This window comes from Vulpes vulpes, chromosome 1 (assembly GCF_048418805.1).
Source record: "Vulpes vulpes isolate BD-2025 chromosome 1, VulVul3, whole genome shotgun sequence".
Classification (NCBI taxonomy): Eukaryota; Metazoa; Chordata; class Mammalia; order Carnivora; family Canidae; genus Vulpes; species Vulpes vulpes.
Genome location: NC_132780.1, coordinates 54756153 through 54773282, shown reverse-complemented (window position 1 = coordinate 54773282; position 17130 = coordinate 54756153). Strand labels below are relative to the sequence as shown.

The following is a 17130-nucleotide window of genomic DNA, read 5'->3' as shown; positions in this document are numbered from 1 at the left end:
CTCCCATGAATAAATAAATAAAATCTTAAAATAAAATAAAAAGTAAAAGTAGCATAAAGGAAATCTACATGAAAACTATAAATTGCTTTTGTTGATGACCTATATCCCTTTATTCATTCTACTCAAATGATTTCTTGGGGCCTGTAGGTGTCGACTTTCTAAACATAGATATAGAACATTTAAAATTCCAAATTCCTTTTGGACAATTGCAATTAGTCCAGTAAAAAATTGGTCAGCCTGCATAAATCAAGAATTAACATGAAAGTCTGCCCTACTTTTTTAAAATGGGAGTCCAGTACAAAGGGTATTTACATAAACATTGTGACCAGAGAAATCTGGATTTAGGGTGAGAAATGTGACATATAATAGCAATAGTCAGCTTTTCCAACTGGTTTATCGTCTTCATTGATTTTAGTTTTGAGTAAAAGAGGACAAAAGAAATAGTCACCTCTACCAAGCTAAGGAGACTCTAGCTTCTTGATTTCACTGGTAATGAATCTACCTGAATAATCCAGTTTAAAAAGAAAACAAAAACAAAATCAATGTCTGTCACATAAAGCAAGATTTTACGGTCACAATTATACTCTCAATAGCCAAGTTAAACTATAAAGCATAACATGAAATATCACCTTCCACTGCCGCAAAAAACTTAAATTCCAAAGATTCCACATAGCACATCAAAAAAGCATGCACAGGAACAATGAAATATTATTATACTGTTAAGCATTAGAAAATGTTTAGTAAGAAAGATGATAAGAAAAGGTAACTAGACCAATCCCATTTCTCCTCATGGAAATGCTTCAAAGGGCCAATTTAGAAACAGTACAACATGTTAACAGAGTTAATTCAAATCATTTCATAAAATATCCTTTTTTTTTCTTTTTCATCAATACTATCATTCCTTCTATTTCTTCATTCAAAAACAATTTGAATTGCAAGGGAATTAATGGACGATCTCAAGAAAACAAGTTGAGAAAAATCTCCTTTACACTTTTAAGAGATTTTAAGTCATTCTGTGTTGGTGGCCGTGTTCTTAATATAAATACACCTTGTCACATGACATATTCATTCATGATGGGCTCCTTCTCTTGTAGAGTCAAAAAGCAAGGAAAAGTATATGCCTTTTATATTCTCAACTGTATTTTTGCTCTAACTGGACTTCCTAGGAGCATTTTGTATTTCTTTTGAACTATATTAAACACATAGAAACAGATCACTTTCATCTACGTATATTATAATACCATGTAAGTTCAGCTAAATTGAGAAGCATTACAGAGTTTCAGTTTTGAGTAATTCAAACATAAAAACAGAGTGAAAACCACCATTCTTGGGGAAGAAAACATTCTGAGTTATTCGCTCAATTATTTATTACAAGTCTAAGTGCCCAACACAGTGTTAAGCTACACAAAAGTGAACATGGTATTGTTTCACCTGATTTGTAATTTTAAGTACCAATCACTTAACTATTTCATTTTATTAACAGTAGCATATCATTTAGCATTGTTTCAGATATCATTGTTTTAAGCCACAAAACTGAGTCAAAATCAATAGTAGGATTACATTCAAAAGTGTTTTACAGTTTAAACAAGTTTTTATTTTCTATGTAATTCTAAGTTATTTTTTAGCCCTGTATAGAGCAAACAATAGAACCTGAGACAAATTAAATACCCAAATGATATCTACAATTAATACTGAATTTATTTGTTAAACATTTCAGGGAAGGATTATCTATTTGTTGCAGTAATTACCAATTTAGGGAGCATATTCATATCCTAATAGGCTGGTTCATTACCAACAATTAGATCAAGAATTTCAAATTAACTTTTTCCTTTTTTTTTAGACTTACTCCTTTCTCATTGAAGAATAACTTTGTCTTGGCAACTAGTTTCCAGTGAAATTCTAATTGAGGCACTCCATACACAGGTATATCCCCCAAAATGTTTCCCTTGTTAGTATCTTTATCAATGCAATGATTTTGGGTTAATACCCATCTTAATAGATATATCTCTCAATATACAGATTTTTGGCCAACATTTTTTATGAAAAAATATCTTTATTTATTACTCAAAAATTCAATATAGTAAACAAATTGTGAATTACATTCAAATACAGTTAGTAAAACATCAAAATTATATAAAAGTATTTGGAAAGGACAGAGTGACTGTAAGTGGCAAGTGTGCAGATATAGTGAATACAAAGCAATGTATTCCATTTGAAGAAACTATAATAAATTTAATTATCTGGATCATATTAATTGCTGGGACCACAAAACTATGTTTTAAGCATTAACTTTAGCACCCACTTTGAAAAACCTACTCTGTATGCTGTGTTTTAGATACGTTTTAATTAACTGGTCAGGCATTTTGGTTAGCAGTCTCACACATGACAATTTTTCCCACTTAAGATAATAAGAAATTGACTCCTTGTTAGCACTTTCACAGAGAACATTTGATTTTTAGAAAAAAGGCTTTGATATTAAGAGGGAGAAGCTTGTAATTAATGATGACCTATTATGTGCCAGGGAAAAGACAGTTACTTTGTCTTGAAGGAAAAAAAAATGTATGATTATTTCAGAATGTGACAGAAAATAGTCAAAAGCAAAACTTCAATGGCTATAATAAATTGTAGCAAGTGTTCAGAGAGAACTTTATTTATCTTAGAGTATAATATGTACAAATAATGAGTACTGAAAAGAAGCGGTGAACTGTGTTAAAACTTTTGTCAGAGTTGACAAAGTTTTGATAGGCTTTTTTACAACATTTTTTAGAGCTTTTAATGTCAAATATCACATTAATGCCAGACTGGAATTATGTTTTCTTTCTGTTAAAATAATGAATTGATCTTAGAATTTCAATATCCTCTGAACAAGAGGCTATAAAAATCATTCCTGACCTTCCGTTTAAGGTTTAAGAGGTTCTATATCTGTCTAGAACAACTTTCTGTGCATTATGTTGATCTTATTGTGGTTTTGATTATTAAGAACAAATACAACTTCATTACTTCTAGAAGAGCTAAGTTTTCTTATGATTGTGTTATCTTGTTATTTTATTCTAAATACTAAATATTATTACTATTATTATTTTAATGCCATTACTATTATACTAAATGTTAATATTAGTATATGTACTAGTATATTGATAGTATTCCTCGTTCTCGGGCACGTATGCTACTATCTTAGTCCAGTGACCAATCTCCTGCAATTACTCTTTAGATTTTGCCTGCTAAAGGCCCTAAATTCAGAAAAATTAAAATGTCAAGAAGTCTTCTCTTATAAACTATGGAACTTCCTCTAGGGCTTTGGAAAACCACAAAGATACGGCCCTTTACCCGGTAAGACCAGGGAAACTAAAACTCATTAAGTGTGTTTGGTATGGGCGCTCCAAGTATTTTAACTAGCTCAACATCGTTGTTAACCGTTGCTAGAAAGAGCTTCAAATCAGAGAAGTTCAACATTCTGTACATTTTCTTCAGGTAAATGTTACTAAACTAAAATATGTGCCCAAGATAAAACAATTTATAGGAAGGACCTGAGATCTGTTACTCTCCTCACTGTCCATATATCCTCAGCCTCAAGCAGGACAACCACCAAATCCTTATGAAATAGGAAAGTCCAGTATCTCAATGGAGAACTGATCTCTTCTCCATTACTATAAAAATCACAGCCATTCAGTCTAACTAGCAAGTGGTTTCTGCTTTCCTTCCATACTTTGCCTTTGCTAAAAACTATAGGCTCTAAAAATTGGGTCAACTAATGGCCTCAGTGGAACCAATGGACTAAGGAAGATCTTCTGACTATAATGTCTCCAAGGACTAGCCTCATGGGTCTAGGCTTCAGCGCCCCCAGACCACCAGGACTCAGAGCCAGAATCTCCAAGAATAGTGACTCCCTGAAACAGATAGCAATCCTGAAATTCGAGAGACAAGGAATTAGTTAAGCATAACTGAAAGAACTGATGAGGGAAATCTAATTGGAACTATTTGTTTGGAAGATTATTGGTATATTTTTAATGGTCTTCATCGCTAATCCATATTTTCATAAAACCTGACATGGTATCTTGTTTTCTTGACCCCTAAGATTTTCAAGAATATATTTTTTCTTCATTTTTTAAAAGATTTTATTTATTTATTTGAGAGGGAAAGAGTGAGTGAGAGAGAGAGAGAGAGAGAGAAAGTGAATGAACAGGGTGAGAAGCAGAGGTCCCCACTGAGCAGGGAGTCCAATGCAGGGCTCAAACCCAAGACCCTGGGATCATGACCTGAACCAAAGCCAGATGCTTAACTGAATGAGCCACTCAGACACCTCTACATTCTTTTTCTAAGTTTCTTCTTTTTTTTTTTTTTAAAGAAAGGTTTTATTTATTTATTCAAGAGAAACAGAGAGAGAAAGGCAGAGACATAGGCAAAGGGAGAAGCAGGTTCCCTGCAGGGAACCTGATGTGGGACTCGATCCCAGGCCCCTGGCATCACCACCTGGGCCGAAGGCAGATGCTCAACCCCTGGGCCACCCCAGTGCCCCTTTTTCTAAGTTTCTTTATTGTTTCAAGGCAAAGTAGTTAACATGGTGGATACAAGAAGAATGCGCTCTTCTTTTTTTACTGAAATGTAATTTGACAAATCAACTCTGTAACCAAAATGTTTAAATTTCATGAAGTGTTATATTTAATATTGTTTATTAAAACACACATAATAAGCCCTCCAAAGTGATAATATGTGGATATTACCTAATTTCCAGTAATCAGGCCCATTACTCAACCTAAGTTTATAGGTTCTCTGCTTGAAAGGATGATCAATTTCTAGCAAACTAAGAATCTCAGCTAATCTGAGAGACACAGATAGAAATTCATCCATATTTACAGGTATTTCAGGCGATACCTAGTGGAGATGAAAAATTTCAGTTTGGTTTCTTAGTTTCTGGATACAAGAGTAAACAAGAGAGATTAAAAAAAAACTTTCAAGTGATAGAAGTTTTTATGAATACAATCCTAGATTTCTAATAACATCCCCAAACAGAAGTTAATTTTCTCACTCCCTGGTACTAGATACTAGATATTTTTTATCTTTCTACAAAGCTTATATTTATTAATAAACACTTCTTGTTATACCTGAGTAAATGAATCAGGCCAAAAAAGGAAAAGAACAGGAAGAAGGAGAAAAAAAGAAAAATCATCTTTCTTGTTGTTTTTCACAAGAGTGTATCATTGGACAGTACCTATGATCATAAGAGGAATATAGAGGGAGAAAAGGTATAAACCTTGAAAGTAGGGGGGAAAAAAGAAAGTAGGGGAAAAATAATTTTATCTTTCACTTTAAGAGCATGTACCTTTGTCTGAGTCAGGATTGATTAAGATAGTCAATAAATCTGTAAGAGATGTGAATTTGTAGAAGTTCGTGGTGGTACAAATGATACTTGTAATAATCATCCTGCAAGTAAATTTCATCTAGTAAAGAAGCAAATGTTTATTATAATAAATGTTTATTATAATAAATGTTTATTATTATAAGCAAAAGTTTATTATAAACTTTTGTTTATTATAAAGATAACCTTAAGAGTTTCAGATTTATTACCCTGTTGAACGCTAATTTATTTAGTATAAAATTAGGAATCTTATCCCAGCATTCTTTCTTTCAGAGAATTATAAATGCTCCCCTTGTTTCTATGGTGTTTTGAACCAGTTATACTATACTGCTGATTCCCTCATTAATAAAGTAAATATATCTTTACCATGCATTCATCCAATTTTTATGTAACACCTGACTCCTTTTTAGGTTTTCAGTTTTTTATAAAGTCCCCTTGCCTTATTCCTTCTATGTCATAAAAGTCAAGGGCAAAACAAGAGAGAATAAAAAAAAAATTCTCAATAGTAACAACTGCACATGAGAAAGCTAAAAAAAAAAAATTTACTGAGGGCATGAAGATTTCCCACTTCTCAAGTTACAGAACTAACAAATGCTTTGAAATCCAGGAACCCCTGACACTGGGCTGACAATGCCCAGTGAGAATGCCACGCTGCTCCAGTAAGGGCTTTATTCATCCAGTCTTCTACGTTCCACAGCTTCCAACTTCTACTACCTACAGAGCCACACGCACAGTCCTGCCCCACACCCACCCCATCCTTAGTCCCCCCCGTCCCTGCAGCCACGTGCCTCCGGGGGCCGGGGGAAGAGGATGCCTCTGAAAGGATAGGCCGGTCCCCATTACCCACTGCTTTAGGCATGGCTATGTGACACAGTTTTGGCCAATTAGACAAAAAGATAATTGTGTGGATGGGCATCTCAGAAGATTCTTTATGCTGATCAAAAAAAAAAAAAAAAAACCAGACATAATGAAGAGACAACCTGTTTTTCCTCATTTCTGAAGTCAGTACCTAGAACACCTGCAGACCGGACCCCCAGGAGGGGAGCTGACCCGAAGCAAAAAGATGACCTATCAAAACGCAGGAGCAGATAGACCAATCCAACCAAGACAATGCGGGACCTCGTGGCAGGTAAAAGCAGCTTCCTTACTGCTTAAGAACATTCTAGGTTGGGCTCTTCATTACCTGGAGCTGAAGAACACGGAAGAGATACACCTTTGCCCACGCTACCACGTCAGCCCTGCAATCTCTCCAGAAGCATCTCTACTCACACTTGCTTACAGAGACTTCACAAGTGGGATCCTTTTCTCCTCCATCTCTACAGACCTGGATTCCTAAGGCATGAAACCTCTGCAGACTTACTTGACCTCTCTGAACCTCATCTCCCTCATCTATAGAGTGAGGTTAATACATGCCTCAAAAAGGGCTTTTTAAAAATTAAGTGATGAGGCCCCTGGGTGGCTCAGTCGGTTGAGCGTCTGCCTTCAGCTCAGGCCATGATCTCAGGTCCTGGGATCGAGCCCTGCATCTGCTTCTCTCTCTCCCCTCAGCTCCTACTCCCTGCCCCCCGCTCATGCTCCCTCTTTCTCTCTCTCTCAAATAAATAAAAATAAATAAATAATAAATAAAGCAAATAAAAATTAAGTGAAATGCCATATTTTTCAAAAATGCCTGAGATTAAAGAAAAGTGGTCAGGAAAGCATCTATCCTGCTTGGATAAAACCTCCTCTTTGTGGAAGGAGGAAGAGGTCTGTACAACATACCACGGCTCCCTCAGCAGAAACTCGGTTTAAAAACTGACCATCTTCTAAGATTTTACAAGTATCTTTTTAATGTCCTGATGATGAAGCACATAAACACAGCTCTATATTTTGCACAATATCAACTATGAGTTAAGTAACATTACATATTCTTCAAATAATCTCTAATTAAATCACTTACCTTTTGCATTTTTTTTGTATATGTATTTTTCTTTTCCTGGCATTCTTCTTGTGTTCAAAAGATAATAAGCCTTTCAACTGAGACTAAGAGAATTCCTCAGCCACCATGAGGCAAGTTTATTTTGGGAGAAGAAAAGTATAAGGTCATAAGGGCACTTTGGTCACACTCCCCCCAAGGAAAAGTAATTTTGTCTCTTTGGACTATGTATTGATTTTAAGGGACACGTAAGGCACCTGTACAGTCTTTGAAATTATTCTGTATTCTTATCCTAATTCATTTAAGAGGTTGAAAGTTCTCTAGCTCTGACACCAGTATTAATTTTTTTCCTTTTTTTTTAATACTGACCTGTTTTTTTCCACTGAGATATATTGGGATATATCTAACTTAGATACATTATGTACCTGAAATATCAGGAAAATATTCCCGTCTCAGCATGCCATCTCTGTCCACAGTAATTTAGACATTCTTCATGCTGCATTTATGTCCACAAGGGTAATAGTCCTTACATTAAAAACCAGCCTTCAAGAAGTGTTTCACCCTTCATGTAGTCCATTACTGCCTTTCCCTCTCTGACCCTGCGCTGCCTCCAACTCCCACTGTTTTTAATAAGCAACTCAAATGTGGTAAACTATCTTCTCTGTGCTAAGGGCAAAAGCACCGACAGATACGTGATAGCATGGTTCAGAAGAACACACTGAAATAAGCCCATAATTCTAATCTTAAAATATCCCATTGCAAACAAAGTCTTAAAGTTATTTTCAAGCCCTAAACTTTAGTCTGATTCCTGTAGTCCATGAATTTTTCTTCAGCCGTACATGCTCTAATGAGACAGCAGATAATATATGTGTTTCTGAAGGTCTGCTTAGATAGACATGTGGCAAGTGTTCATCAAATAACTAAAAATAACATACAGGTAAATCAAAGAAAGGGCAAAGTATCTCCCTAGGGGTTGAGAGTATCCTGTAGGAAACCCTGAAGCTCAGCAGCAATTCCAAACAAGTCTCAGGTTCCATTTCTTTTTTCTCTTCTTTTCTTTTCTTTTTTTTAGATTTTATTTATTTATTCATGAGAGACACACCAGAGAGAGGCAGAGACACAGGCAGAGGGAGAAGCAGGGTCCGTGCAGGGAGCCCAATGGGGGACTTGATCCCGGGTCTCCAGGATCACGACCTGAGCCAAAGGCAGATGCTCAACCGCTTAAGCCACCCCAATGTCCCTCAGATTCCATTCCATGCAAAAATTAAGAGTCACTTGTAGCTTTTCAACTTTGGAAACAGTATTTTAGAGGAAATAGCAAAAAATCCAAAATAGATACCTCACTATCCAGTGGATTTCAACATCTGTGAGTGACTCAAGGAAATGCATCAGCTACACTACAAGTATGAAGCAGGATGGTACTGTGGCAAGAAGGACTCTGATACTAGACGAGTTACGTTCGAAATCCCATCCCTGGGTTGCTTTAAGAAAGTTATTCACTCTAATCTCTAAAATGTCACTAATTTGTAGGGTTCATGTGAGGATCAAGAAAATAGATCATGTCCCTGGTATGGTAAGACCCAGTAAGCCAACCCTAAGGCAGAGCTCACACTACCAAGTACCTTCATCTCAGAGATGCTTATGGGAAAGTGTTGAGTGTGCACCAAACCATTGTTTTCAAAGTGCCCCTGGGAGACTTCTATCTCTTGAGTGTTTTTAACAGAAGCCGTCCTGACGGAGCTGGGGTGGTGGAGAAGAAAGGGGCAGGGGCAGGGATGTGGGCAGTTCAAAGCACACAGGTTCCAAGGCTATTAGCTACTAGTCCCCTGTGGCTGATTTTACATATCTGAGTACTGAGAAATATTATTTTCAAAAAAAGAATTCTATCATCAAAAAAACGATTTGCTAGTTTTCAAAAAAAGAATTCTATCATCAAAAAAAATGATTTGCTAGATCCTCTAACATCAACTAAACCAACCATCATACTGCAACTTAATGACTCTATTTGCCATCACTCTATACACGTAGCTTCATTTTTCCATCTCTGCCACCTTTTGACTCTGCTAAATCCGCTGCCAAATAATTCTGTTCATTCAAATGTGTGAGATTTTGGCAGTTATGACCTTGTAGAGACATGTATCTTATTACCCATTGTGTATAACAGAGTGACGAAAAGATTAGGCAAGGTGACCCACTCATTTTAATGACTGATTAAGGTTAGAAATGGTAAGTCAGTGCATAAACTCCCATGACATTTCTCCTGAGGTATATCAAAATGTGATATACTGCAGACAGAACACTGTTTAGTAAATTATGACTGTAAGTCTTCTCTTACAAAATGAAGACACTATCAACATAGAAATTTAGCTGAAATTATACAATCTATAAAATGTTTTCATATGAATCAAATTGTGGAACCCAACATTATATTTGACTTTTAAACATCACACGCTCAGGGCAGGCCTGGTGGCTCAGCGGTTTAGCACTGCCTGCAGCCCAGGGTGTGATCCTGGGACCCGGGATCGAGTCCCGTGTCGGGCTCCCTGCATGGAGACTGCTTCTCTCTCTGCCTGTGTCTCTGCCTCTCTCTGTGTGTGTGTGTGTGTGTCTCTTATGAAAAAATAAATAAAATCTTAAAAAATGAAAAAATAAAATAAACATCACACGCTCAGAAGAAAGCCAGGCACAAAGTCATGCGACCCATGCACACTCCCTGCTGAATACACAAACATATTTAGTCTCTCCAGATAAGTATTTGAAGAAGACACCTTTATTTTAACAACCTGGCTACTAATTCCTGTTTAAACTCTGATATTTAAAAAAAATTTTAAAGGATACACAGTTCCAAATGTAATAAGTTGACATAAAGACACATTTCTTTTTTTTTTCTCTTTTTTTTTTAAAGACACATTTCTTAACAGCATTTTTCATTTCTCATCCTTCTCTGTGTAATGCTATTTGTTCTCTACATTCTAGTTTGGGGGTTGGACAAGAGGACAGAACTGAGATCTAGTAGGTTCTTAAACTATTAAATCATACCTCACTAGGTTTTATAACAAAGGAGGCATGGTGTCTTACTCCAATCTTCAGATTAACTTAATGACAGAGGGCTTTATTTTTTACTGTATACATAGCATGTGTGCATTTTATGGAAGGAAGTCTGTATAGTGATTTACATCATCATCAGTGCAAAGTACCAGACTGAAGGCGGGATATGATATAGTCATAATTTTAAATACTATCAACTAGGTACTCTAGAGACTCTAAACTAAAATTCAATTAGTCGTTTTACAAAAGGCTGTTAAATAAAAAAAAGCAGTTATAATTATAGCAGGTGATAAGTATATTGAGATGTCAATCATGATCCCCAATCTCAGATCTAGGACAGAACGTATAGTAAAATGGTCATGACTTTTATGTCATAAGCATAAAAGAGTATCTGACAGACAAGGTCACAGACACAGATATATTTGAGATCAAAGAATAATTTCTAGTTCAATGCAACATCTCTCATTTTCATTCCAGGCCTCTACGGAATAAAAGATTGAGATTAATTCGACAAGCAAAAGACAAAAGGGAGAGAAGGAGAAAGGGAGAGAAACCCTAAAGGGAGCCGATCTTGGTAGTATTAAAAACATTTAAAATTATTTTTGAAATAAATAAGTGAAATCATTTATAAAGGCAAAAGCCAAATATTAATAATTATGTGAGGATCTTCAAATTACATTAAAATATGAACTAAATGTAATATTCCAGCAATGGAGTATTTGTTTCATTCAATTAAATTTTTAGCAGGAGAAAGAAAAACTTTTTTGTTTAATCCTTGACAAAAGTATTTAAAAGTACATTCTATAAGTTGACATTTCTGCCTATGTAAAATGAAACAGTGTCTTTGGACACAGAGGAATAAAAGTACAGTTCATGTTCACGAAGAAATTATACCTCAGAGGAGAGAATGACACATCACGGATGATACTATAACAGCTACAAATGAAATGTGTACCAAGTACAGGGTAAAACATTCAGATATGAGGATAGAAGAAATATAAAAGTTCTAAGTCAATTAGAAAAGTCTTTCCAATGCAGATGATACTTGAGTAGACACAGTAAGAATGGGTAAGAGTTTGTGGAGTGGACAAGTGGGCAGAGAACTGTCTAAGCAGAGGGAAGAGAACATACGAAGGTGGAAAGATGCTCTGAGACCACAGTGTCTTTGAATGTCAGGGCATGGATGCAGAATGGTGGGAAAGGGTTTGAGCCCATTTGAGATGTCCTATGATATATCTTTATTTTAATCCATGACATTTTTAGGTATTAGTTTAGTTTTCCCATAGCATCCCTGTGAGCACTGGCTTTAATCTGCTTTATTTTCTGCCAATTTTTTAAAAGATTTTATTTATTTATTTATTTATTTATTTACTTACTTACTTTTTTTTTTTTTTTTTTTTTTTTTTACTTATTTATTTGACAGAGAAAGACAGCACAAGCAGAGGGTGAGGGAGAAGCAGGCTCCCCACGGAGCAGGGAGTCTGATGCAAAACTTGATGCCAGGACTCTGGGATCATGACCTGAACTGAAGGTAAACACTCAACCAACTGAGCCACTCAGGAGCCCTGCCAGGTTTTACTAATAAGTAACATATATAGAGAAAAGTATCGAGCTCACATTTATACAGCCCAGTGATTCCTCAGTTTGGGCACACCTGTGAAAACACCACCCAGACCAAGAAATACAGTATTACCCAACCAGAAGCCCCCATGCCACCTTCCAAGCACTAATAAACCCTCACCCCTGCCGGCCCCTCCAGCAAGTACATACTAGCCTGACTTCTAACACCATCAATTGTTTTACCTGTCTTTGAAATATATATAAATGAAAACAGCACATATTCTTTTATGTCCACTTTCTTTCCTTCAAGGTAATGTTTGTGAAATTCACTCATATCATATATAGCAACAGCTCGTTGGCGTACATTGTTGTGTAATACTCCCTTCGAGGAATGTATCACTATAAATGCATACTTATCCACTGCAGTGTTGACAGATACCCTTGGATGGTTTTCAGTTTGTACCTATTATGAGCACTGGTATGTCGTTTGGAGAACATGTGTACTCGATTCTGTGGGGCTTGTACCCTAGAATGGATTTACTAGGTCAGTAGGTTGTACAAAGTACATGCACAAAGTTATACTCTGACCAGTAGTTTATGAGAGTTTCATTTGCTCTACACTCTAAAAAACCTGAAGTTTTGATTTTCATCTTTCTGTTGAACATGTAGCAGTTTCTCATTGGTGTGTTGATTCACATATCCTTGGTGACTAAGTTGGGGAGGTACTCATATTTTCCTGTGATTTTTGGCCATTATCCTAATACTAAATGGCCTAAATTGTTTGGCATACTATTTTTAATGCACTTAGCAATATATCTTTGAGAAATAATCTTCTTCTCTCCTCTTTCCTTGTCTTCTACCCATCTTCATTTTTCAGTTATCCTATTTGTTCACCCTCTCCTCCTTCTTACCCTCTATGTTTCCAGTCCAAAAAGGTCAATGTAATGGGATGCCCGGGTGGCTCAGTGGTTGAACGTCTGCCTTCAGCCCAGGGTGTGATCCTGGAGATCCGGGATCAAGTCCTACGTCAGGCTCCCTGCATGGAGCCTGCTTCTCCCTCTGCCTGTGTCTCTGCCTCTCTCTCTCTCTCTCCCTCCGTCTCTCATGAATAAATAAGTAGAATCTTTTTTTTTTTAAAGGTCAATGTCCCAGTAACTGTCTAGAGAGTTCAATAGATCAAAAACAACTTTGCAAACTTTGCAACTTTGCATCCTAGCCTTCTTACTTGAGGGCTGCAAAATGCTTGAGGGTGTTTGTCTGTTTATGAATGAAACAAGTAAGCATGCCTATTTATTTGAAAATAAATAAATCAGTCATAAAATTTTAAGAGGATAAATGTAAATGTCTCCTTTTGTTATAATTCATGAACAATGTGCTAAAGAAATATCCAAAGCATTTTAAAGAAATCTGTGAAACAAAGTGGAAAAAAAAATGGCATCTAATGAAAAAAGAGACCAATAAAAGGAGACAGATGCACAAGGGTGCTTCGTTTCCCTTTCCTTAAAGACCAACTGCAAGTCACACTGGGCAAAACTAACGTAGCCATGACCTTTTCCCTCCTCTGCATGATTAATTACTTAATGTCCTATTAATTGGAAGACGTAGCTGAATTTCAAACATTTTCATTTTCTGTGCACATCACCCTGTCCTGTAACTACCGATTAAGCTGTTCATCAAAGGTGAACCAACAAGGTCACCTGAGCAGCGTCTCTTCAGCGATTCATTATCCATCTTCAATGGCAATTAACAATGGTAACATTTCCATAAATCAACATCCTTCTGATTATTCTCTGATTATAAACAGTCAAAATGTGTGCATCCCAGCCCACCCCTTTTAATTTTATATGAAAAAAATTCTAAATATACCACAGAGAAAGCTCAGGTGAAATATTACAGGAGTTTGTTCAATTAAAATGTATGAAGAAAATAAGGTTATGCACCTTTGAAAGAGAAATACAAACTTATGCACAAAACTAAATGGGCCTGCTGGCACCACAGGGGGCAAAGATAAGAAGCAAAGGCTGTCAACCACCTAGTACCAAGGTATTCCTCTGGAGAGAAAATTATGGCTCAGTTAAGCTTCGGAGATGACCATTTGCCTACTCAGCCATAGAAGTTGACAATTTTAAATGGAAAGCAGATTTAATTCACCTTACCCTTAACACACACATTACAGGGTGCACCAATAAAAACTTTTCAAAGGATATAGTTACTGTATCATAATTCAGAAATGTATTTTTTTAGGTTTGGTTTGGTTTGTATACTTGCGATCTGTTGTTGTTTATTGTTGATATTTTAAGCTGTTTAGCTCTTTATATCAGATTAGTAAATTCAGAAATGCTATTGATAAAACTTGTTTCCTTGGTTCACTTGAATTTACATTTTCATCTCCAATGGCTAGTCTAAAATTTCATTTCTAAAATTCACTCATTACAGGAAGGTGTTTCTGAATTTGTAGAAAATTAATTATAAAGTGTTTTTAAAATGTCATCATAAAAGTACTGAAAATGTGTTAAAACAAATTATTACTAATAGGTAATCAGTTTATCAATTATATGTGATTATACATAATTACATAATGATTATATAGTACTGCATAGCATATTAACACATTACATTGTATATTATATATATACATGATTATATATAATGTATAGTTATAGGCTGCATTTATTTCTAAATATTGAAAGGAAAATAGTTCATGCTTTTTACTATTGTATTTTAATTTTCCTGTTAACATTTTTAATTTTAATTAATTTTAATTTAACTTATTAAATTTAATTTAGTAAGTTATTGCTAAACATACATATGCAGAGCTTGGAATTAGTTCCTAATTAATATGTAGACTTGAAGGCACATATATTATTCTGATACTACTAATAAATGATAGCATTATAAAATGATACATATATATTGCTACTGTACATTAATGTGTTTTTCACAAGAGAAAACACAAATCAACCTGGCTTAACCAGTAAGAAGATGTATTATTTCACAAAACCAGAAATCAAAGGATATATGAAGGTCTAGGTAAAGAATGAACAGGGCTTAGCCCTAGTTGTCTAAAATGTTCCCAGAAAAGACCTTCTTCTCCATTTGACAATTTTGTCTCCAGGCTGCCTTTCCTCAGAGCCAATTGCATGCTTGAGAGCAGAACGACAATGAGATAAGCATTCTCCCCATCATGGAATATAAATCCTTCCTTTCAGTCTGTTTGGACTAAACCTGTGTAATTTAACTGAATAGGTTTCAAGTAAGCTGATCCTACATTTTAGATTATTTTAAAAGGATTTTGCTTGTTCTGCTTTTATGCATTTTTTTTCTTGGTTTTGTTTCCATTTTGCCTTTTTATTAAGTAAGAAAAAAAAGCCACACAAATACTTTTATCTTTCCAGTCAGAGATAACAAAAACATAGTGAGCATTCTTGAAGAATACAGGATTATAGAAAAGTTTTTGAGGGAAAGGCAAAGACAACAATAAGGTTGTTGGATGTGGTCAAGTAGCTTGACTACAGTCATCGACTGTAACAAATGATTGTTACACCTAAAGTAAGAAAATGCTACAAATTCCACAGCCATTCCGCCAACATTGGGTCAACCGAACTGTTCTCACCTTGAGGCATCTCAGGTGGCAGGTAATGAGGTTCCTGGGCACTAACATGTACCCACTCAAAGTCATCATATAGATCCTGGTGGTAATCACAGGCCCCTGGACCATCATCAAAGGTACAGCCACCTAAAAGAAGAAAAGAAAGATTACTGTTGCGTTCTACACAGGTTTGCTAATAATTGAGAATGTGCTGGAGAAGGAAAGATTTATACTGAATATACAATATGTCACTCTGGTTTGTTTGTTTGTTTAAGACTCTATTTATTTGACAGAGAGAGAGAGGGAGAACAAGCACAAGCAGGGGGAGCAGCAGAGGGAGAGGGAGAAGCAGGTTCCCTGCTGAGCAGGGGACCCGATGCAGGGCTCCATCCCAAAAGCTTAACCCACTGAGCCACCCGGGTGCCCCATAATACGGCAATCAATGATAATTGATACTCCTGTATTTTACTATTCTTGTTAAATTTTCACATAAAATGAATTTCTCTTAGTGTCTGTTTGAATAGAAACCAGTTTGAGCCTCAAAAGGAAGACAGAGGCACAGATTTTGAAAGATTAAATACAGTAGGAGATACTTATATAGTGAAGCATTCCTGAAAAATACAAACCATCTAAAATCTAAAGAGATTTTAACAACTTCAGTGGGGAGAAGGGGGGGAAGGGAAAAAGTAAAAATTATCCTTTTTTTTTTTCAGAACACAAGTTCAAAAAGGTGAAGTTAATATTTAAGTCTTACCAAATACCTTGCTTGAAAAGCACACTTTGAAAGAACATTTCAAATAGCAAATGAAACATATAAAGCTTTATATGGTCTACAAGTGTTTGAGGTCAGTGATACAGTCTTTCATACTTTATTTAGATTGCTTTCATACATACTTATGACTTAAAAGGAGGGGAAAAACTAAAATGTAAAACTGATCAGATTAGCCTATAATCACTCTCACCACTTCCATTTTATTTAATAACCTTTTTCTTTAATAAATGAAGGTAGCCTCTCCTTTATATCAGTCTTTTTCCTGTTTGTTTTTTTCCCCCTGAGGGGTAATTTTATGACAGAAGTAGAATGATCACTTTTGCTTCTCAACCCATATATACAGGCACACAAAACTCAACATACTTCGTTTATTCAGCTCATGAAAATAAGAACTGGTCTGTATGTCTAATCTTGAAAGAAAATGGATTAGAACTAATGAAAATTCAGCAGCGGGTTTAATGAGAAAAACCAATAACCTGTCTCCTTTCAAGTAACTTATTTGTTTAGTTTCCATGGGGATCTTTGAAAAGAAATTCAGTGAATTCTCTGACCAAACAGCAGACTATGGAATGGTAAACTTTTGGCCTATAAATTCTTCTCTGTAAACAAGAAACTCATTTTTTTAAACAGAAATTTGTCAGCTTATATATGAATAGAAATTGCATTCCTCACCAATGACCGAGATAAGCCTGAATCAAAGAAGGCAAGATCAGAGATGTTCAGATGACATTATGGCCCTAATAACCATTTCCCAAAGTAGAACATGTATGTGGACATCCTTGAATCATTCTTATGACTACATCAATCCTGTAACATAATCACACTTCAGCAGCTTAAAAGCTTAATAATGTCTCTTAAATATGCCTAAAATAGCCTCTTTATAAATGCTT

General features: G+C 35.6%; 1 protein-coding gene across 15 annotated transcripts in view; it reads right to left on the bottom strand.

Moving 5' to 3' along the window:
* PTPRK (protein tyrosine phosphatase receptor type K) overlaps positions 1-17130 on the bottom strand; it is a 546296-nt gene that overhangs the window by 403411 nt on the left and 125755 nt on the right. For all 15 annotated transcript variants that reach the window (XM_072764637.1, XM_072764602.1, XM_072764614.1 and 12 more), the window contains exon 2: positions 15493-15615. In XM_072764637.1, the coding sequence (XP_072620738.1) occupies positions 15493-15615 (123 nt within the window). The remainder of the gene's footprint in view (positions 1-15492; positions 15616-17130) is intronic.